The 22,989-nt window shown below is 44.3% G+C and overlaps 1 protein-coding gene and 1 long non-coding RNA gene across 6 annotated transcripts in view; one reads left to right on the top strand and one right to left on the bottom strand.

Moving 5' to 3' along the window:
• The window catches only part of LOC135571791 (uncharacterized), a 1,634-nt gene extending 961 nt beyond the window's left edge, over nucleotides 1–673 (bottom strand). Inside the window, exons 1-2 of the long non-coding RNA XR_010463941.1 lie at nucleotides 584–673; nucleotides 27–314 (exon numbers count right to left, since the gene is read on the bottom strand). This is a non-coding gene — a long non-coding RNA (uncharacterized LOC135571791). The remainder of the gene's footprint in view (nucleotides 1–26; nucleotides 315–583) is intronic.
• Nucleotides 1–1,936, top strand: part of fgf13a (fibroblast growth factor 13a) — a 267,849-nt gene extending 265,913 nt beyond the window's left edge. For all 5 annotated transcript variants that reach the window (XM_029659707.2, XM_029659706.2, XM_029659711.2 and 2 more), the window contains one exon: nucleotides 53–1,936. In XM_029659707.2, the coding sequence (XP_029515567.1) occupies nucleotides 53–189 (137 nt within the window). In that variant the 3' untranslated portion in view covers nucleotides 190–1,936. The remainder of the gene's footprint in view (nucleotides 1–52) is intronic.
• Nucleotides 1,937–22,989: the final 21,053 nt, after the last annotated feature.

The following is a 22,989-nucleotide window of genomic DNA, read 5'->3' as shown; positions in this document are numbered from 1 at the left end:
TCTATACTATCAGCCATGTGTCTTACCATTCTCCTGTCCGTCTGTCCCACAGTGGCCATGTACAGGGAACCCTCCCTCCACGACCTGACAGAGTTCTCGCGCTCCGGCAGCGGCACGCCCACCAAGTCCCGGAGCGCCTCGGCCGTGCTCAACGGAGGCAAGACGGTGAGCCAGAACGAATCCACGTAGCCGGGTGGTGGCGTGGCAGGCCGGGGCAGACGGTGGAAGAAGACACCTTACCTCCAGAAGAGCGTGACTTCCAAGCAGACTTCTCTCTCCAAAGCCGTTGGCGGTTCAGGACAACTTTACGACTACTAAAACACCACCACCAATCAATCGCCACACTCAATTAGGTTCCATTCAAACTATCTTTCTTTATCTTTCAACAGCCAACCAAATTACACCATGGACTTTGTTTGCAAAACGCTAGGCTATTTTGAAACGCCATTTGAGAACACCATTTTCTGTTGGCGACTCTCTGGTGGTAATGATTGTGTACCAGTTAGCTAATCTTTTAACGTTTCTTACTTCCTGCAGATAACGACTTCTTTTACTTATAGGTCCTGATCATATAGACACCTACCCGGTTATATCCTACCCGGCAGGCAGGTAGGTAGAGAGGCAGGCAGGCAGGCGTTCAGGGCAACCGGTGAGGGGCTGCAGTGGGTATAGAAGTGCCCTGTTTCTGTGTGTCATCCATGATGCTTCTGTGAATACGAAGCCGTTCCCCATGAGGGAGTGCAGCCCTAGCGAAGCTGCAACCCGCAGCCAGATATAACAGTAGCTCTCCTGCACACGCTCAGAAGAGATTTGAGCTCTCTAGCATAAAACAAAAATAAAGGGAAAAGCGTGTGGCACTCTGAGCGACGACACCATAGCTTGCAACTTTAATTTTCCAAATTAGCGGAGAGCTTTTTATTTTTGATTGTTTTCTCCCTCTTGTTCTCTCGCCCCCTCAGTATTTGTGTCTTTGTAGCCGTCTCCACAGTTACAGGGGTTCCAGCACACCAAAGACAGAGCTGAAAGACTGTCCCTTTAAGCAGTCAAGCCAAGCCAGTATACAGGCGCAGCTGGAGGTGTTGAGTTATTTTTAAAATTGTACATTTTTGATGAGAGAAAGAAAAGTGAACAAAGAGAATGAGGAAGAAAAGAATTAGGAAGGCGTGTCAATGTTCTAGAAAGTGTTTTTTTGCTGAAGGGAAAGAGACTATATATTGTTGGTGAGCTCTAGGGTTGAGTTGCGGTATGAATCGACTGTATAATGTCCTTTTGTTTCTGTTGTGTTACATTGTATTCTGTCTTCAGTCCCCATGTTCTGTTCTCCAGTCCAGTGCTTGTGTCATGCCTTGCCCCCTCCCCTTTTGTTGGCTCTTATTGGCTGATTCAGTTCACCATATAAGGATATGGTGATGGCCTCCACCCAGGACTTGTTTCGTGTTTGAGTAACTTATCGTAGTGACAATTTTCTAAGTACATTTAAAAAATACTGTGGAATTTTAGGTGGCTTAAACATTTTATAGGATATGTCATGTTTGTAAAAGTAAAAAAACAAACAAAAAAACGTCCCTTTCCTGCACAAAAACACGGTTGTGTTCAAAGACGACCCTTTTTGTGGGCTAATTACTCTAAGTTTCCCTTCGGCTACATACCTTGTTCATATGGAACATGCTACTGGGAAGCGTGTTTTTTCTTCTTCTTTCGTTTCCTTCGTTTTTTTTAGGTGAACCTCTGTTGCATGGGAGACAGCGGGGAACTCTGGACTACAGAGCTATAGTGCATGATGTAGGCTATGTGTATTAACCCCGTGTTGGATCATGTGTTCCGAACTACCAGGATACAACTGAAAAACAACCAGTTCAGCCTGCTACCTTCCAAGTTGTTTATTATTTGTTGTCTGCACAAAATGCACTGAATAAAATGTTTATATTAAGATATACTTTTAAAACGTGTCTTCCCCTTTCTTTTCGCACTGACGTCCTCCACACACTTCTCTCTATTCTGTTCACAGCAGATCCAATGCATCATTTCCACTAAACATTTTTGTCAAGTTGAAGTGCATCCCACATTGTACAAAGTATCATACCAGTACATTGAATGTAATACTATACCAGTGAATAAGACGCCCAGTTCAATGCAGATCAATGATGCAGACAGGCGTTGTAATGTTGTATGGCTGATATGTAGCTAGGCAGGGCTGGAGTACAGTAACCTATAACCCTGCTGGCCCTGAGGAGTTAATGATCTGAGCAGAAGAAAGCCAGGCCATGTCCTCCTCCTATCCTCTTATCCTATTGGCCTCTGGACACAGATGAATCACCCGGAGCCACACACACACACACACGACCAGGATTGGGCTTTAATTGCCTGCAGAGTCAAGGCTCCAGTACAGGCTTATATAGCACTAGCCTCACCAGCCTACAGCCAGGGCCCATTCTATGTAATGAATCAATATCTCCAATGGACATCTGGAGCTGAGGATATTTCCTGGAATAGCCCATGTGATAGAGACACTGATCCACGGTCAGTTTACAATTTTAGACCCCAATGGGTAAAGGTACACTATGCAGAAATCCATCCGCCATTTCCTGGTTGCTAAAATTCTATTTGTTTGCCTAATTTCAGTTTGTGACAAAACAAGCAAGTATAGTGCATAGCTGTGGGGTTAAATGCTGGGTTTTGTCTTCACAAAAGTAGTGCACTGGGTCTTTATTAGTCCTGTATTAGCTGACTGATATAGCAGTCTGTAGTGCGGCTGTTTGAAGCTTGTGTACAAAACGGAAACTAAAAGAAGCAAAAACTAAACTTAAGAATGGGAAGCAGAGAAATAGCGCACATAGAACAGATTTAACGCGTCTTAGACTTGCTTTCAATGAGAACGTCAGATCTAGAATAGATAGATCCATTTTCTATGTGAATTTGGTCAGGTTGCCCAAAAGGTTACATATTGCATCTTCAAGGTTAGGATATGAGAGGCAATGTCTACTCAGAACTCATAGCACAAGACAGCAGAATCCTGTTTTCTGCTCTAAACGAGGAGCCTTACACGCAGGGCACACAGAAGCCTTGATGTAATTAGCCCCGGCAGAGGGTCCACTCCCATTGGATGGGGAAATGTCTGGCCTGCCTGGTGGAACACTCCAGTTAGGCAATATGATTTGCATCCATGCTTGTCTGTGGAACGTAATGCGGCGCTAATGCTAATTGGGAGGCTAAAGCTTACCGTGTGCTTCCCAGCTGAAAAAGTTTTTATGATGAAATGTTATGACGTTTTTGTTCGGTTTGATCTTCGGCAGGTTTACCGTCGTCAGTGATTGGTCAACAGTACTACTCCTAGTGTTTGTTTTCATTCAAGGAGAGATGACTCGTTTTCATGCACCTTTGTCCACCTGAGAAATCGAGACGTTGAGACTATACGCTTTAATCTGCTCAAAGCATATACTTCTGAGACATTTAGCATCAAGGTTTCCCATCTCAGATCTCAGAACTGTTTTGTAGTGATTGCTTTGTAGTGATTGTAGTGATTTTTAGGGGGGTGCAATTGCAGATAGAATCTTATGGTTCTGAAATGTCAATCTGCGTTCAGCCATGAGATTCTATCTGGCACAGAATGTTACAATGATTTCAATAGATAAGTACATACATGTCATTATTAAATAAAGAGAATACCCTTCCTTCTTTCTAATCACATCCTCAAATATATTCATTCATGTTCATCACACATTTGTTCAAGCGATAGTTCCATAAAATGGCAAATACACTATTATCCTATGGATAACTAGCAACATTGCTAATGCTTAGCACTAGATGAGCAAACTGATGCATTTTCTTCTGGTCTCTGACAAACAAAGTCAGGAAACTACTTGTTATTAATCGATTAAAAAAAATATTTTTGTAAAATACTCTTTCCATGGAGGGTTTCGTATTGCTATAGAACAGGACAAAAACAGCAATGCCTGTCCGAAGGGCATTTAAAGACAATTTCTCCATTTGTCAACTTCATATTCATCATTTCCAGCGCCATCCCAAAATCAACATATGTGAAAATGGCATGTTTCTATGTTTTGTACTAAAAAAAGATAGAGGGAGATAAGCGTTTCCAATGACATCCTCGGTGTGCATCACGTGATTTAAAAAAATTATGAGAGGGCATTGCCTACTAATTATTTTTTTGTTCAAAACATATGCTAGAGATGATGAATATGAAGTTGAAAAATGTAGAAATGTCTCTTTAAACACTTTTCCTGTATTGGTGTGTTTCTACAATATAGAGCTTAAGTTATGGCCATTCTTCTGAAAAAGTGGTCAAATAAACAAATAAATCAAAGTAATTTAAGGATTTGGGACAATAAGGTTCTATCTGCAAGATGTATCATTTTGAGATGAGTATTTTTCAAGTCTCAGATCTCAGTACTGTTTTGTGACGTCTTCCTCTTTCATGGCTCAATAAGGATATCACTTGACATAGTTATTTTTGATTGACAACGTGGGATTGGATTGCAGATAGAACCTTATAGCAACACGTTAATGGTGTTTGCACAGAGAGAACTTTCAGATCGTAAATTAACTTTTTTTTAAATTGGGCAACATACAGTATTTCTTCACGTAGAGTTGCTCTACGTGAAGAACTCATTTTCACCAAAATGTCAACTAGAACCTTACAGCCCCAACGTTACGAAATACTGCACCAAACATCCTAGATCTAAAATTGCTCGAATAAGACCTACTTGGCAAAAACGTCAAAATGAACTACAGATTTCTTGATTTATGTCAGATTAAGTCGGTCTATTTTGAGGAAGTGGATACTGGATATGTTGCTGCAGCGTCTCGAGGGACAAATAGTAATATTGCCGCTTTCTTTCAAGTGAAGGGAGTATACGAGGCAGACGTTCTGCTAGGAGAAAACCAAACCTTGTCTGCGGCACAGTTACCCTCAGCGAGGACAGACAGAGCAGGAGGTTGACTTGAATCGTGAGACGATGACACAGAACATGACTGGACTAATGAGGCCCACATCCACTTGACCTCTCCCTCCCCTCTCGTCCCTCCCTCAAACAAGAGGTCTTGTAGATGATCAATAGCCTCTGTTTGGGTATCACTGTTACTCTCCCCAGCAAGAAAACCAAAAATTGTCACTTCAACAGGAGGAACTAACAAAGAGTCACTGACAACTTAAACAAAACAGGTGGGGTTTTAGGAGTGGTTCTGAAAGACACTCATGAGGGTGTCCACTGAAAGTTGACTGGCAACAAGAACTGGGACCGAGAAGACACCCACCATGAGCACCCACTAAATTTGCCCAAGAACAGGCTAACAAAAACAGGGAAGATCGGATAAATTATTGTTTTTCTAGAAATTAAATATGGAGCACCAACTTAAGGTGATGACCCTCCACATCTCTCAAGACAACTGGAGGACTGGGCCAGCCGCTCTTAAATATCACCTGGGCCAGCACAGGTGAAACACCTTCTGACTAATGAGATGGACAAAGCTAGTACAGGTGTAACACATACTGACTAATGAGGTGACACCAATTGGTGCGCCCCATGTAGTAATGCGCTAACGACGAAATATAAATGGAATAACCAAAGCCTGTAACAGTCACCAACTGAGCATGTCAGGAATTATAGGGGGAAAATACATAAAACCATAGCTAGGATTACTAGGAAACGTAAGGATTTCACCTAACATTTGATTTCTGAAGAAGTAGGACAGACTTCCCTTGTAAAATAGATTTGAATCTCAATAAGATCACCTTTTTGAATAAAGGATAAATACAAATTAATGCGTGATCATATCAGCTCGTTGCATTGTGACAACTTGATTGCCCAGATGTCAGCATGCCATGCAGTGGACTAATCTGCATTTGCAGGAGTGTTTACAAGTGTCTGCTGGCTTGGCTAGCTAACCTCTACTACTGTTATGTCCCCCTGTCATTGGCTCATTAGAAACAGGTCCAATTATTCATCGCCTCTCATTCATCATACACCATGACCAAACTTTTACAAGAGCACTACATCACACACTTACAGTCTCACTGCCATGACATGCACTCTTGGGCATTAGGGCTGTTTGCCAACAGTACAAGATGGTCACACCAGGTGGCTTTTAATTCAGACGTACACAAACACACGCCGGGGTTCAACGTGTCTTCTCATGCTGGTCTGTCACCATACAGCATATCCTCAAGCCTGGCATTATAGAGGCATTAGAGGGGTGTTATAGAGGAATTATGGGGTCATTTGGGGGGGAAAGGAACAGTGGAGGACTCCATCTCCAACAGCTGAAAGGCTCTCCAGTCTCCACCTATCATTTTAGTGAACTCTAATCTGCAGGCATGTGAGTTACAGTAAAGCACATGCACCAATTGCGCACACCCACGCACGCACGCACGCACGCACACACTCACACACACACACACACACGTGCACACACTGCACCTGAGTCTCTCATTAGTGCTGTGGCCAGTGGAGACAGGAGAGGTAATAGGGTCCTGTAATATAGCCCCTAATATGAGCTACTTCATCCTTCATGTCTTTCGACACCTACCCACTTCTCCTCCCCACTTCCTTCATTTCCTCTCCTCCGCTCCATACCCCATTTATTAGCAGAGGACAGTCCAATTCATTAAGGGGGACGAGTTGCCTTGTTCAGCCATGGAACGTGTTGTGAGGAACGAGAGAATGAGTCTCGTTTTCTCTCGCTCTCTCTTCCCTTGCTCGCTTGCACTATCTGTGGCCAGTCAGTCTGCAGCCGAGGGGCTGTGCCAAGCTAATGAGGCTAGCCACTCCTCACTGGGCTCTGAGCAAAGAGCAGATGTCATTCCTGCAGGCATATCAGACACACACACGCACACACGCGCACACACACATTGTGGAATTAAAAGACCTCATGATCAGAATGAATCTCCAGCAACCAGCTGTCACCTATGAGAGAGGCGAGAGGAGAGCTGTGAAGCCTGTGTACCTGTGAAAGCTATAACTCATCACTTATCTTCCCCAGCACTGGTCAGAACATCTCCATTCCTCACTAAAACAACCCTCTTCTCTTGTTTCTTAACATCAATGATCATAATGACTTTTTCACTGCAATATATATACAGTACCTAAATCATAAGAGACTGGTGGGACAAGGTATAGGAGTACTGGCTCATTGTAATGGCTGGAATGGAATTAGTGGGATGGTATCAAAAACAGCAAACATATGGAAATCATGTTTGACTCTGTTCCCTTAATTCCATTGCAGCCATTACAATGAGCCTGTCCTCCTATAGCTCCTCCCACCAGCCTCCTCTGACGTACATATGCAGTAAACATAATAATTACATCAAATATTATTTCATACTGCAACATGTGGGTTTTCAGTAAGCTCATGTTAGAGAGGGAGATACAGCTGCATGTGAGCTCTCACATTTTTCAACATGTTTTTTTTACAAAAAGATTGATTTGGAGTTAGATAAACATGGATTTTTCGGCCTGGACATATACAGATGTTACCCTCCACAGCATAACCTTCACTCCAGATCAAAACTCCAAACCAACAACCTAATAATGGGGCCTCCCGGGTGGCGCAGTGGTCACTAGAGATTCTGAGTTCAAGCCCAGGCTCTGTCGCAGCCGGCCACGACCGGGAGGCCCATGGGGCGACTCACAATTGGCCCAGCGTCGTCCGGGTTAGGGAGGGTTTGGCCGACAGGGATGTCCTTGTCTCATCGCGCACTAGCGACTCCTGTGGCGGGCCGGGCGCAGTGCACGCTGACCAGGTCGCGGTGTTTCCTCCGACACATTGGTGCGGCTGGCTTCCGGGTTGGATGTGCGTTGTGTCAAGAAGCAGTGCGGCTTGATTGGGTTGTGTTTCGGAGGACGCATGGCTCTCGACCTTCGCCTCTCCCGAGTCCGTACGGGAGTTGCAGCGATGAGATTGGGGCGAAATTGGGGCAGAAAAAAGGGGTTAAAAATGTAAAAATTTTAAATTAAAGATTTAAAACCTAATAACAAAATTACCTGGAAGGATTAATACTAGCAAACACACCATCCAACCTGGAACTGAGACAGACCAGACACACCAGATACAACTTCAATTAGCACTGAGGTGTGAAGTGAGAGGTGTTGAAGCCTTTGAGCCCATCAAATGGCAGGCTACCCCACCCAAATCCAGAGGCCCTCCCGCTGTTCAGAGACCATCCACTGGCATTTGGAGCGGCAGCATAACCTAGTGCTTAGAGCGTTGGACTAGTAACTAAAAGGTTGCAAGATCAAATCCCCGAGCTGACAAGGTACAAATCTGTCGTTCTGCCCCTGAACAGGCAGTTAACCCACTGTTCCTAGGCTGTCATTGAAAATAAGAATTTGTTCTTAACTGACTTGCCTAGTTAAATAAAGGTAAAATAAATAACATTTTCTACAAGAAATCTGCCTCCAGAAATGAATGCTTCTCCCAAGTGGGTGTGACACCTACTCCCTTTGCCTGCTGCACTGCTGCTTGGATTCCACCTGGCGATCTGTTCACCGTCTGCCACAGGTACCCCATCACCCCCCCCTCCCTCTCTCTCTCTCTCTCTCTCTCTGTCTCTGTCTCTGTCTCTCTCTCTCTCTCTCTCTCTCTCGAGCTTTCGCTCGCCTCCAGCACACAGGCACTGTTGGGGGAAGAGACTCTGAACTTAAAATGGCTAGCCCCAAGTCGTTATATATTTTTTCTTGTGCATTTTGCCATTTTTCTATTTGCCTCATGACTCCTGCATGATTTGTTGACAATTAACTTTCTTGTTTACCCAACCATGGGACAGAGTATGTTTGTTCCCACACTCGGGCCTCTGACTCTCTATTGGTTACACAGACTCTTGGCCTCCCATCCTATTCTAACCACCTCGCGCCGGCTTTGTATTCATGTTACCAGATGAAATTGCTGTATAATGTGATCTTGTTGCCATCTAATGCACATTCAAATGTCAAAAAATCAACACTGCAGAGATCTCCCTGTCCTCTGCCGTGCACTGATTGTATTACTGTTGATGATATCTGGAAATGTGCATGTACACGCTGGCCCATCTACTGTTGCTAGCCCCAATTCTGACTTGAGCTCTAATATCTGTTTCACTGATTTCTGCTCTCGTAAAAGCCTGGGTGTTTCGAATACTGATGTTAACCTTTCTGGTTATAACATTTGTTGGTAAGACAGATCTTCCAAAGCTGGGGCAATCTTTACCAAGGATCACATTCAGTGCTCGGTTGTCTCCATCAAGTCAGTCCCCAAACAATTAGATTTTCTCGTTTTAAGCATTAAACTTTCAAATAGCTCTTCGTTGACTGTGGCTGGGTGTTATCGTCCTCCATCAGCACCGGCCTGTACCCTTCCTGCCCTAAGCTCTCTCCTGACCCCTTACACTAAGTCTGAATTTGTCCTGCTAGCTGACCTAAACTGGGACATGCTTAAACCACCTGACGAAGGACTAAAGCAATGGGACTCTCTAAATCTTTCTCAGATTATTACCAATCCCACAAGGTATGACTCCAAACACCTAGAAAAGGCTGCTCTCCTCGATGTTGTCCTTTTATTTATTTATTTTTTATTTAACCAGGTAGGCTAGTTGAGAACAAGTTCTCATTTACAACTGCGACCTGGCCAAGATAAAGAAAAGCAGTGCGACACAAACAACAACACCGAGTTACATATGGAATTAACAAACATAAGGTCAATAACACAATAGAGAAAAAAAAGTCTATATACAGTGTGTGCAAATGAGGTAAGATAAGGGAGGTAAGGCAATAAATAGGGCATAGTGGCAAAATAATTACAATTGAGCAATTAAACACTGGAGTGATAGATGTGCAGAAGATGAATGTGCAAGTAGAGATACTGGGGTGCAAAGGAGAAAAAATATATATAACCATATGGGGATGAGGTAGTTGGATGGGCTATATACAGATGGGCTATGTACAGGTTCAGTGATCTGTGAGCTGCTCTGACAGCTGGTGCTTAAAGTTAGTGAGGGAGATATGGGTCTCCAGCTTCCTCACAAATTGTCCTGATAGGTATCAGTCTTGTGTTTTCTGTAATGACCTTAGTGATCACTATTTTATAGCCTGTGTTCTTAATGGCTGCTCAGTGAAACTAAATGTCCTGATTTGTCATAGACGCTTGCTAAAAAACTAGCGTCCCACATGGCCAAAAGCCAGTGAAAATGCAGAGCCCCAATTTCAAATAAATTACTATAAAAATCTAACTTTCATGAAATCACACATGCAAGATAGCAAATTAAACACTTGTTGTGAATCCAGCCAACATGTCAGATTTCAAAAAGGTTTTTCGGTGAAAGCAAACAATGCTATTATCTGAGGATAGCACCTCCGCAAACAAAGAGAGAGAAGCATATTTCAACCCTGCAGGCGCGACACAAAACGCAGAAATAAAAATATAAATCATGCCTTACCTTTGACGAGCTTCTTTTGTTGGCACTCCAATATGTCCCATAAACATCACAAATGGTCCTTTTGTTCGATTAATTCCGTAAATTTTTATCCAAAATGTACATTTATTTGGTGCGTTTGATCCAGAAAAATACCGGTTCCAACTTGCGCAATGTGACTACAAGATATATCAAAAGTTACCTGTAAACTTTGCCAAAACATTTCAAGATACTTTTATAATACAACTTTACATATGTTTTAACGTAAATAATCGATAAAATTGAAGACGGGATGATCTGTGTTCAATACAGGAGGAAAACAAACTGTAGCTAGCTTTCTGGTCACGCGCCTCTATCTAACAGTACACTTCAAGTTACCCTCGTTCAAGATGACTGTACTTCTTCATTACACAAAGGAAAAACCTCAACCAATTTCTAAAGACTGTTGACATCCAGTGGAAGCGATAGGAACTGGAAGAAGGTCCCTTAGAAATCTGGATTCCCAATCTGGATTCACCTGCTAAATAAGTTATGTTATACTCACAGACATGATTCAAACAGTTTTAGAAACAGTTTTCCAAATCTACTAATCATTTGATAATCTTATCTTCTGGGGATGAGTAGCAGGCAGTTGAATATGGACATGCATTTCATCCGGACGTGAAAATACTGCCCCATGTCACCAAGAAGTTAATGAACAAGCCTTCCTTCATGACCTGGCCTCAGTACATTGGTATTGAATCAGCTTAATCCCCTCTATCGAAGACACTTGGACCTTATTTAAAAATATATATTTTCAGTGATATTGTTAACAAACACACCCCCATAAAGAAAATGAGAATTAAAAACAGGTTCAGCCCCTGGTTCTACCGTGATCTTGCAGAGTTTCTCCACTTCAAGAATTGCATTTGGTGAAAGGCTCTGCACATGCATACTCAGGCTGACTGGCTCTCATTCAGGAAAATGAGAAATAAGTGCACTAAGGCTATATAGGAGGCCAAAGTGAGTTACTTTAAAGGAGCAGTTCTCTCTCTGTGGGTCTAACCCCAAGAAGTTCTGGAAAACAGTTAAAGACCTGGAGAATAAACCCTCCTCCTCACAGCTGCCCATGTCCCTTAAAGTTGATGACGTGGTTGTTATTGACAAGAAGCACATGGCCTAGCTTATTAATCACCACTTCATTAAGTCAGAATTCCTATTTGACTCAGCCATGCCTCCTTGACCGTCCAACATTTCCTCATCTCCCATCCCTTCTAATGTGACTAGCCCCAAAACTCCTCCCTCTTTTTCCCCTGCCCCGCTACAAAGTTTTTCCCTGCAGGCAGTCATTGAGTCCGAGGTGCTGAAGGACCTCCTTAAACTTGACCTCAAAAAACCATCTGGGTCAGTTGTTAAGGTTGCTGCCCCTATAATCGCCAAGCCTATCTCTGATTTTTTTTTACCTGTCTCTCCTCTCTGGGGAGGTTCCCATTGCTTGGAAGGCAGCCACGGTTCATCCTTTATTTAAAGGGGGAGATCAAGCTGATCCTAACTGTTATAGGCCTATTTCTATTTTGCCCTGTTTATCAAAAGTGTTGGAAAAACTTGTCAATAATCAACTGACTTGCTTTCTTGATGTCTATAGTATTCTCGCTAGTATGCAATCTGGTTTCCGCTCAGGTTATGGATGTGTCACTGCAACTTTAAAGGTCCTCAATGAAGTTACCATTGCCCTTGATTCCAAGCAAATGTTGTGCTGCTATTTTTATTGACGTGGCCAAAGCCTTTGATACGATAGACCATTCCATTCTTGTGGGCCGGCTAAGGAGTATTGGTGTCTCTGAGGGGTCTTTGGCCTGGTTTGCTATCTACCTCTCTCAAAGTGCGAAGTGTATAAAGTCAGAACATCTGCTGTCGCAGCCACTGCCTGTCACCAAGGGTGTACCCCAAGGCACGATCCTAGGCCCCAAGCTCTTCTCAATTTACATCAACAACATAGCTCAGGCAGTAGGATTACTACTGGATTTAGAGCTTGAGGTAGTCACCTCATACAAGTACTTGGGAGTATGGCTAGACAGTACATATCAGCATATATCAAAGCTGCAGGCTAAAGATAAATCTAAATTTGGTTTCCTCTATTGTAATCGCTCCTCTTTCACGCCAGCTGCCAAACTAACCCTGATTCAGATGACCATCCTACCCATGCAAGATTACAGAGGTGTAATTTATACATCGGCAGGTAAGGGTGCTCTAACATGACTAGATGTTCTTTACCATTCGGCCATCAGATTTGCTCCTTATAAGGACACACCACTGCACTCTATACTCTTCTGTAAACTGGTCATCTCTGAATACCCGTTGCAAGACCCAATGGTTAATGCTTATTTATAAAACCCTCTTAGGCCTCACTCCCCCATATCTGAGATATCTACTGCAGCCCTCATCCTCCACATACAACACTCATTCTGTCAGTCACATTCGGTAAAAGATCCCAAAGCACACACATTCCTGGGTCGTTCGTCTTTTCAGTTCGCTGCAACTAGCGACTGGAACGAGCTGCAACAAACACTCAAACTGGACAGTTTTATCTCAATCTCTTCATTCAAAGACTCAATCATGGACACGCTTACTGACCGTTGTGCCTGCTTTGCGTGATGTATTGTTGTCTCTACATTCTTGCCCTTTGTGCTGTTGTCTGTGCCCAATCATTTTGTACCCTGTTTTGTGCTGCTACCATGTTGTGCAGCAGCCATGTTGTGTTGCTCCCTTGTTGTTGTCAAGTTGTGTTGCTACCATGCTGTGTTGTCATGTGTTGCTGCCTTGCTATGTTGTTGTCTTTGGTATCTCTTTATGTAGTGTTGTCTTGTCTCTCTTGTTTCGATGTGTGTTTTGTCCTATATTGTTATTTAATATTAATCCCAGCCCCGTCCCAGCAGGAGGCCTTTTGCTTTTTGGTAGGCCGTCACTGTAAATAAGAATTTGTTCTTAACTGACTTGCCTAGTTAAATTCAATTCAATATTTAAAAAATTCAAGTAGTAGTGTGATGTATTACTTTAACCACAGTGATGCAGCCGATGCAGTCATCTCACTTCATATCCTACTTATCCATTTTTGATGGGGATTAATATTTCATGGAGCTGTCAAGTTTTCCCCTCACTTAGTTCAGCAAAGAGGTGATATAACCATTATGAGACATTGTTACCAATGTTGCTTCCAGTTCTCCAAGGTTTAATCCACTCAAATTGTGTGTTTTACAGAGAAAGAAATCCATCTGCCAATCAAGAAGTCAGTGCATGAAATTGTTGTAATATGAACAACTTCCTGTTGTTTTTCCACCTTTGCATTTTTCAGTAAATTTGAAGTACTGAGAATTTAGAGCAGAATAGTTTCCAAGAAATATCAATAGAAACCTCAGATGAACAAGATGATTGAACCCCATGGACTGCAGTGCTGACAGTCTACATGCCCCTCTATTGCATACAATGCCATTGGCTGCACAGAGTAGCATTATTAGAAATGTTCAAACTTACACCTTGATTAGGCTTATAGAAATACTCCTTCATTTGTTTCATGATGTTCAATTTGAGCGTCATTATTTCTACATAGCCTCCACTTTCTCGTTCTGAACTACATAGCCTCCACTTTCTCGTTCTGAACGTCTAACATGAGTGGGACTGGTGTGGCTTCGGGACAATGACCACCCCAGCAGCCTCTCACCGATTTGACAGCTCAAATGTAGTTACCCCTCTGACATATCGCGTAATTAAAAACAATGATTGGCTATGCAGGTGTCAGTTATTGTAGGTTTGTCAGTTATTGTAGGTTAACTCTGAACTGATTGAATCTCACCCTCTCTTTTGTTTTCTCTCTTCTTCTCTTTCTTCTCTTTCTTCTCTCTTTCATCTCGCTTTCTTCTCTCTTCTTCTCTCTTTCTTCTCTCTTTCATCTCTCTTTCTTCTCTCTTCTTCTCTCTTTCTTCTCTCTTTCTTCTCTCTTTCATCTCTCTACTTCTCTCTTTCTTCTCTCTTCTCTCTCTTCTCTCTTTCATCTCTCTACTTCTCTCTTTCTTCTCTCTTCTCTCTCTCTTTCATCTCTCTTTCTTCTCTCTTCTCTCTCATCTCTCTTTCTTCTCTTCTCTCTTTCTTCTCTCTTCTCTCTCATCTCTTCTTCTCTCTTTCTTCTCTCTTCTCTCTCATCTCTTCTTCTCTCGTTCTTCTCTCTTCTCTCTTTCTTCTCTCTTCTCTCTTTCTTCTGTCTTTTTCTCTCTTTCTTCTCTCTTCTTCTCTCTTCTCTCTTTCTTCTCTCTTCTCTCTTTCATCTCTCTTTCTTCTCTCTTCTCTCTTTCTTCTCTCTTCTCTCTTTCATCTCTCTTTCTTCTCTCTTCTCTCTTTCTTCTCTCTTCTCTCTCTTATCTTCTTCTCTCTTTCTTCTCTCTTCTCTCTTTCTTCTCTCTTCTCTCTTTCTTCTCACTTTCTTCTCTCTTCTTCTCTCTTTCTTCTCTCTTCTTCTCTCTTTCTTTTCTCTTCTCTCTTCTCAACATATGTGTCCACTAGGGGGCAGTCAACCAAATGTTTTATTTATTTTTGTATTTACTTTATTTAAGAACTCAGTCGGGGCCTCAACTTAGTATTGAAACTTAGAATACTAGAATACACAAGGTGCTATTTATACATGTAGTTGTGCATCAGCAGTTTTGTTGTTGTGTCAGTCATTGACATTCACTCACTTAGCCCATGTCAGAAAAAAATGTTTATTGGTAATTTAGTCCAGCCCAGCTATCTAAACTTGTATTAATTCTGGCCAAATTGCCAACCAGGAATGAAGGGCACAAACCCAAGGGCCTTCACCTACAGGGGGCCTCCATTGATTTATAGTCACTTACTCAGATATGATATTAACATGGCATAAATCATGGATTTCTTTTTTGAATTGCACGAAATTAGCTGTAAATAATTGTAATATTTTATCTCCGGCCCATGGCAAGAGTAGAATTGCATGAAATGTGTTATACAATTTCACAAGGTTCTCTTTGTCCCATGCGTACATGTGTAGAATTGCAGAAAACTTGCTTTAAATGGCAACGTTTTCTCCCTGACCAATGGAATGATGTGTAGAATTGCATGAAAAAACTCAAAACATTTGTCTCCACCGTCAAGAAGGGACCACTCAAATATTTTGCGCACAAGGTGGGAGGCTAGGCCTACTTGCACTCTCTCTCTGGTCACCCAGTCAATCAGTCTGCAGCCAAGGTGCCGGGCTATGCTAATGAGGCTAGCCACTCCTCACTGGACTCTGAGCAAAGAGCAGATGTCATTCCTGCAAGCATGTCACACATACAGTACACAAACATACAGTACAGTACACACACACACACACACACACACACACACACACACACACACACACACACACACACACACACACACACACACACACACACACACACACACACACACACATACACACACACACACACACACACACACATACACACACATTGTGGAATTAAAAGACCTCATGATCAGAATGAATCTCCAGCAACCAGCTGTCACCTATAAGAGAGGCGAGAGGAGAGCTGTGAAGCCTGTGTACCTGTGAAAGCTATAACTCATCACTTATCTTCCCCAGCACCGGTCAGAACAGCTCCATTCCTCACTAAAACAACCCTCTTCTCTTGTTTCTTAACATCGATGATCATAATGACTTTTTCACTGCAATATATATACAGTACCTAAATCATAAGAGACTGGTGGGACAAGGTATAGGAGGACGGCATCATTGTAATGGCTGGAATGGAATCAATGGAACGGTATCAAACACCGACTACATTTGACTCCAATCCATCAATTCCATTCCAGCCATTACAATGAGCCTGTCACCAGCCTCCTCTGATGCACATATGTAGTAAACATAATAATTGCATCAAATATTACTTCACACTGCAACATATGTGTGTTTTCAGTAAGCTCATGTTATGTACAGTAGTAGTGTGATGGACTAGTTTAACCCTTGTGTTGTCTTAAGGGTCAAACATGACCCGTCACTGTGTTAAACAGCAGAGAAAAACCCCTAAATGATATTTTGTCAACTTGAAATTTGATGACTTTTCCTAGAGTGACCCCAACATTAGAAAAAGCCTTTGTTCGTACTTCCATGAAAGCTGTACACCACCAGGGTACAAAGATTGTCTTAGGGTCATTTTTGACCCGGCAGATATAAAATCATTTACACACCACAAAAACCAAAGACACGCACGCACGCACACACGCACACACACACACACACACATACCACACACACACACACACAGACCACACACACACACACACACACACACACACACACACACACACACACACACACACACACACACACACACACACACACACACACACACACACACACACACACACACACACACACACACACACACACACACACACACACACACACACACACACACAATGATAAATTGAGATTATGTGTGCTACTGATCAGACAAAACTAAAACTCCCCTCCACGACCCCACACATGACTCAAGTTCACAGACAAAATAAAAACTATTTCAGACAAAGTAAGCATTTCTTGAAAGCATTGTTTACTAATAATGTATTAGTCAGAGGCTATAAAGGTGCTACACATGACAGTCCCCCAAGTTCTCTCTTTGCCATGAGTGCACATTTCAGTGCCCAACAGGTCATGGATCAGATTTATTCAGATGTCCAGGAGGAACAAGAGAACAATGATTTAGAAGAGGATGAGGTATCTGAAGAAGAAGATGGGGAAGAATACAACCCAGAGCACGATGCATCATCTTCAGATGAAGAAGAAGAAGAAGAATACAACCCAGAGCATGATGCATCATCTTCAGATGAAGAAGAAGATGGGGAAGAATACAACCCAGAGCAAGATGCATCATCTTCAGATGAAGAAGAAGATGGGGAAGAATACAACCCAGAGCAAGATGCATCATCTTCAGATGAAGAAGAAATCCCCCAAGCTGAAAGAGAGACATTTTTGTCAAAGAACAGCAAAATAACATGGTTCTTGTCACCATATGACAACCAGGGCAGGATGGCAGCACAAAATGTCATAAGGATGACCCCAGGGCCCACAAGACATGCAGTTGCCCATACCCAGGACATCGCCTTAACATTCTACATGTTCATCAGACCAGCTATAGAAAAAATCATCCTGGAGATGACACATTTGGAGGGTTTCCGTAAATATGGAGACAACTTGAAAACGATAGATGAGATTGACCTGCGTGCCTACATAGGGCTACTAATTTTAGCGGGTGTGTATAGGTCCCGAGGCGAGGCTACATGTAGTCTCTGTGATGCAGAGAGTGGGAGGGCCATTTTTCATGCCACGATGCCACTGGAAGTCTTTCACGCTTTCTCTAGAATGCTACGATTTCAGAACCATGAGACGAGACCTGCAAGACGTGTGAGAGACAAACTGGCGGCCATAAGAGAGGTCTGGGAGAAGTGGGTGGAGCGTCTGCCATACCTCTACAACCCTGGGCCTGAAGTAACAGTGGATGAGCAACTGGTTCCATTCAGAGGTACATTTTTATTTTCATATCTGTAATGGAAGTGATTTTCACTGTTCATTTTATTATCTACTGCTGCAATATCATTGATTTATGTGATTGTTTTCTGTGACACTGATACTAATTACTGATAGTAAATCTCTTTTGTCAAAAGGTCGCTGTCCTTTCCGGAAGTATATGCCCAGCAAGCCAGCAAAGTATGGCATCGAGATATGGGTGGGCTGTGACGCACAATCCAGCTACTCTTGGAAGATGCAAGTCTACACAGCTGACCAGTGGAGGCCTGGAGTAGAACCAGGGGATGTGGGTTGTGTTTGATGTGACAGAAGGGGACACAATGTCACGTGGTTTAGTGATGGTTTAGTGAAAGCGGGTCATTTTTGACCCTTAGGACAAGGGGAGTAATACAGACTAAACAAGGGTTAACCCGAGTGATGCCAGAGATGCAGTCATCTCACTTCATATCCTACTTATCCATTTTTGATGGGGATTAATATTTCATGGAGCTGTCAAGTTTTCCCCTCACTTAGTTCAGCAAAGAAGTGATATAACCAATACAAGATACTAGATTATTGCAAATGTTGCTTCCTGTTTTCCTTTCCCAGGGTCGACTCACGTTGTGTTTCCCAGGGTCGACTCACGTTGTGTTTCACAGGAAAAAATTTACACCTGCCAGTCAAGTCAGTGCACAAAATTGATGTAATTATGAACAACCTTCTGTTGTTCTTCCACGGTTGCATTTTTTATAGAATTTGAGGTACTGAGAATTCATGCTTCCAAGAAATATCGATACAAACCTAAAAAGATGATTTTACTCCATCGACTGCAGTGTTTACCTTCTAGCTCTCTCTCTCTCTCTCTCTCTCTCTCTCTCTCTCTCTCTCTCTCTCTCTCTCTCTCTCTCTCAGCTGCCTGCTTGATTGTTATGGCCTTTCTTTTAGCCATGACTCTGAAGGCAATTACTCACAGTTGCACAGTTTATATTGTGGGACCATAGGGCTATTGCGGCCCACATGCAGGTACACACACACTGTATTGTGAATGGTCATTCTGGGGATTATATTCCTAACATTGATTGTTGTGTTCATAGTGATTGAGATGAACATTGTCTGGATAAATGTTTTAACGGGGTGCTAGAATATTTATAGGGACAGGTTGCAGGGATCCTCCTGCCTGGTGCCTTAGAGGTTGTTGTAGAGGTCCTCCTGCCTGGTGCCTTAGAGGTTGTTGTAGAGGTCCTCCTGCCTGGTGCCTTAGAGGTTGTTGTAGAGGTCCTCCTGCCTGGTGCTTTAGGGGTAGTTGTAGAGGTCCTCCTGCCTGGTGCTTTAGGGGTTGTTGTAGAGGTCCTCCTGCCTGGTGCCTTAGAGGTTGTTGTAGAGGTCCTCCTGCCTGGTGCTTTAGGGGTAGTTGTAGAGGTCCTCCTGCCTGGTGCTTTAGGGGTTGTTGTAGAGGTCCTCCTGCCTGGTGCTTTAGGGGTTGTTGTAGAGGTCCTCCTGCCTGGTGCCTTAGAGGTTGTTGTAGAGGTCCTCCTGCCTGGTGCCTTAGAGGTTGTTGTAGAGGTCCTCCTGCCTGGTGCTTTAGGGGTTGTTGTAGAGGTCCTCCTGCCTGGTGCCTTAGAGGTTGTTGTAGAGGTCCTCCTGCCTGGTGCCTTAGAGGTTGTTGTAGAGGTCCTCCTGCCTGGTGCCTTAGAGGTTGTTGTAGAGGTCCTCCTGCCTGGTGCTTTCGGGGTAGTTGTAGAGGTCCTCCTGCCTGGTGCTTTAGGGGTTGTTGTAGAGGTCCTCCTGCCTGGTGCCTTAGAGGTTGTTGTAGAGGTCCTCCTGCCTGGTGCCTTAGAGGTTGTTGTAGAGGTCCTCCTGCCTGGTGCCTTAGAGGTTGTTGTAGAGGTCCTCCTGCCTGGTGCCTTAGAGGTTGTTGTAGAGGTCCTCCTGCCTGGTGCCTTAGAGGTTGTTGTAGAGGTCCTCCTCCTGGTCCTGCCTGGTGCCTTAGAGGTTGTTGTAGAGGTCCTCCTGCCTGGTGCCTTAGAGGTTGTTGTAGAGGTCCTCCTGCCTGGTGCTTTAGGGGTAGTTGTAGAGGTCCTCCTGCCTGGTGCTTTAGGGGTTGTTGTAGAGGTCCTCCTGCCTGGTGCTTTAGGGGTTGTTGTAGAGGTCCTCCTGCCTGGTGCTTTAGGGGTTGTTATAGAGGTCCTCCTGCCTGGTGCTTTAGGGGTTGTTGTTGTAGAGGTCCTCCTGCCTGGTGCTCTAGGGGTTGTTGTAGAGGTCCTCCTGTCTGGTGCTTTAGGGGTAGTTGTAGATTACCTCCTGCCTGGTGCTTTAGGGGTTGTTGTAGAGGTCCTCCTGCCTGGTGCTTTAGGGGTAGTTGTAGAGGTCCTCCTGCCTGGTGCTTTAGGGGTTGTTGTAGAGGTCCTCCTGCCTGGTGCTTTAGGGGTTGTTGTAGAGGTCCTCCTGCCTGGTGCTTTAGGGGTAGTTGTAGAGGTCCTCCTGCCTGGTGCTTTAGGGGTTGTTGTAGAGGTCCTCCTGCCTGGTGCTTTAGGGGTTGTTGTAGTGGTCCTCCTGCCTGGTGCTTTAGGGGTAGTTGTAGAGGTCCTCCTGCCTGGTGCTTTAGGGGTTGTTGTAGAGGTCCTCCTGCCTGGTGCTTTAGGGGTTGTTGTAGAGGTCCTCCTGCCTGGTGCTTTAGGGGTAGTTGTAGAGGTCCTCCTGCCTGGTGCTTTAGGGGTTGTTGTAGAGGTCCTCCTGCCTGGTGCTTTAGGGGTAGTTGTAGAGGTCCTCCTGCCTGGTGCTTTAGGGGTTGTTGTAGAGGTCCTCCTGCCTGGTGCTTTAGGGGTTGTTGTAGAGGTCCTCCTGCCTGGTGCTTTAGGGGTTGTTGTAAAGGTTCTCCTGCCTGGTGCTTTAGAGGTTGGTTCCTCCAGAGAGTAGACCCTGAAGTCTCAGCACCTTAAAAATAAATACATTGGAACAGGCTGAGAACAAAATGACAGCTAATGTTACATTGCCAACGTGTTCTGTGGCTCAAAACACTGGAGACAAACTCCTGAATGGGGGGGAGAAAGAGAGGGGAGGCCAGGGAGAGAGAAAGAGAGGGGAGGCCAGGGAGAGAGAATGAGAGGGGAGGCCAGGAGAGGGAAAGAGAGGGGAGGCCAGGGAGAGAGAAAGAGAGGGGAGGCCAGAGAGAGAGAAAGAGAGGGGAGGCCAGGGAGAGAGAAAGAGAGGGGAGGCCAGGGAGAGAGAAAGAGAGGGGAGGCCAGGGAGAGGGAAAGAGAGGGGAGGCCAGGGAGAGAGAAAGAGAGGGGAGGCCAGGAGAGGGAAAGAGAGGGAGGCCAGGAGAGAGAAAGAGAGGGGAGGCCAGAGAGAGAGAAGAAAGAGGGGGAGGCCAGGGAGAGAGAAAGAGAGGGGAGGCCAGGGAGAGGGAAAGAGGGGAGGCCAGGGAGAGAGAAAGAGAGGGAGGCCAGGAGAGGGAAAGAGAGGGGAGGCCAGGGGAGAGAGAAAGAGAGGGAGGCCAGAGAGAGAGAAAGAGAGGGAGGCCAGGGAGAGAGAAAGAGAGGGGAGGCCAGGAGAGAGAAAGAGAGGGAGGCCAGGGAGAGGGAAAGAGAGGGAGGCCAGGGGGAGAGAGAAAGAGAGGGGAGGCCAGGGGAGAGAGAAAGAGAGGGAGGCCAGGAGAGAGAAAGAGAGGGGAGGACGGAGAGAGAAAGAGAGGGAGGCCAGGGAGAGAGAAAGAGAGGGGAGGCCAGGAGAGAGAAAGAGAGGGGAGGCCAGGGAGAGAGAAAGAGAGGGGAGGCCAGGGAGAGAGAAAGAGAGGGGAGGCCAGGGAGAGAGAAAGAGAGGGGAGGCCAGGAGAGAGGGAAAGGTTGAATAAGGAAAAAGAAAGACAAACACTGTGCAACTTCACAATGAAATGGAAAGATGAGTGGCATGTGACTTTGGTTATTGTGTAAAACCAGCCATGAAGTAGAGTGCTAAGTCCTGTTCGCAGTATTAACAGAAAGACAGACAGTCAACAAGATGGAAGTAGTCATTCCCTGTGGTGCGGTTTTGCTCTGATGCTCAAACATAAAACACAAGTCTTCCGTGCAGAACTGGTGAACTGATAAAACGCAACACTGTAAAAACTTGATTATATTTAAAGGACCAGCCATTCCATTCTGCCCGATGTACACAACTTTAAAGTGAGGTAATAGCCTGGGTCTAGCCTGGGCATCCCCCTCCATCTCGCTGCCTCTCCCAATCTCTTTATCTCCTCATCCTTCTCTCTCTCTCTCTCTCTCTCTCTGTTTCTCTCTCTCTCCCCTTGCATCCTCCTCTCCTCGGTGAGCCCCATCATGGCACTGGGTGAAACAGTCTCATCAGAGAAGATGACAAAGAGAAAGAGAGTCTCACACTCCTGTTATTAACATCACAGTAGCCTGATAAGACACACCGCACATCCAACCTCAGTGATAACACACACCACCAATGTTAAAACACATCACTGCAGCTCTTCCCTCCTCTCAGGACCACGACACACTGCAGCTGGGTGTCACTGCAGGGACACCTTTCTTTGTGAGTAAACAAATATGTCTCCTCAAGACGGGCTCTTGATCAACGTGATCACAAGGGAAGGAATTTGGTGGGGAAAGAAGTGGAACGCACTGGAGATCTTTCTCCTTCAGGTGGTAAGAACCAGTTTGAGAATAAGATTGTCCGAAAAATAATTATTTCAGTGAGCAAGCCCATTATAAGTCAGGTCTGGCACCCTCTTTCTTGCTATATGGTCTTCAGTCAAAAGATGTGCTGTAAAAGATATGTTTGCTCACTCATCACTTGATTATGGATGAAATTACATGGATAGGTTCATGTTGGGAGGGAAGTGCTAAGAATTACGCAAGTGCTTGTGTATTCAGAGAGGTTGTGTATTCAGAGAGGGTGTGTATTCAGAGAGGTTGTGTATTCAGATATGTTGTGTATTCAGATAGGTTGTGTATTCAGAGAGATTGTGTATTCAGAGAGGTTGTGTATTCAGAGAGGTTGTGTATTCAGAGAGGTTGTGTCTTCAGAGAGGTTGTGTCTTCAGAGAGGTTGT

This window comes from Oncorhynchus nerka, linkage group LG5, assembly GCF_034236695.1.
Source record: "Oncorhynchus nerka isolate Pitt River linkage group LG5, Oner_Uvic_2.0, whole genome shotgun sequence".
NCBI lineage: Eukaryota > Metazoa > Chordata > Actinopteri > Salmoniformes > Salmonidae > Oncorhynchus > Oncorhynchus nerka.
This window is presented reverse-complemented; position numbering and strand designations above follow the sequence as displayed.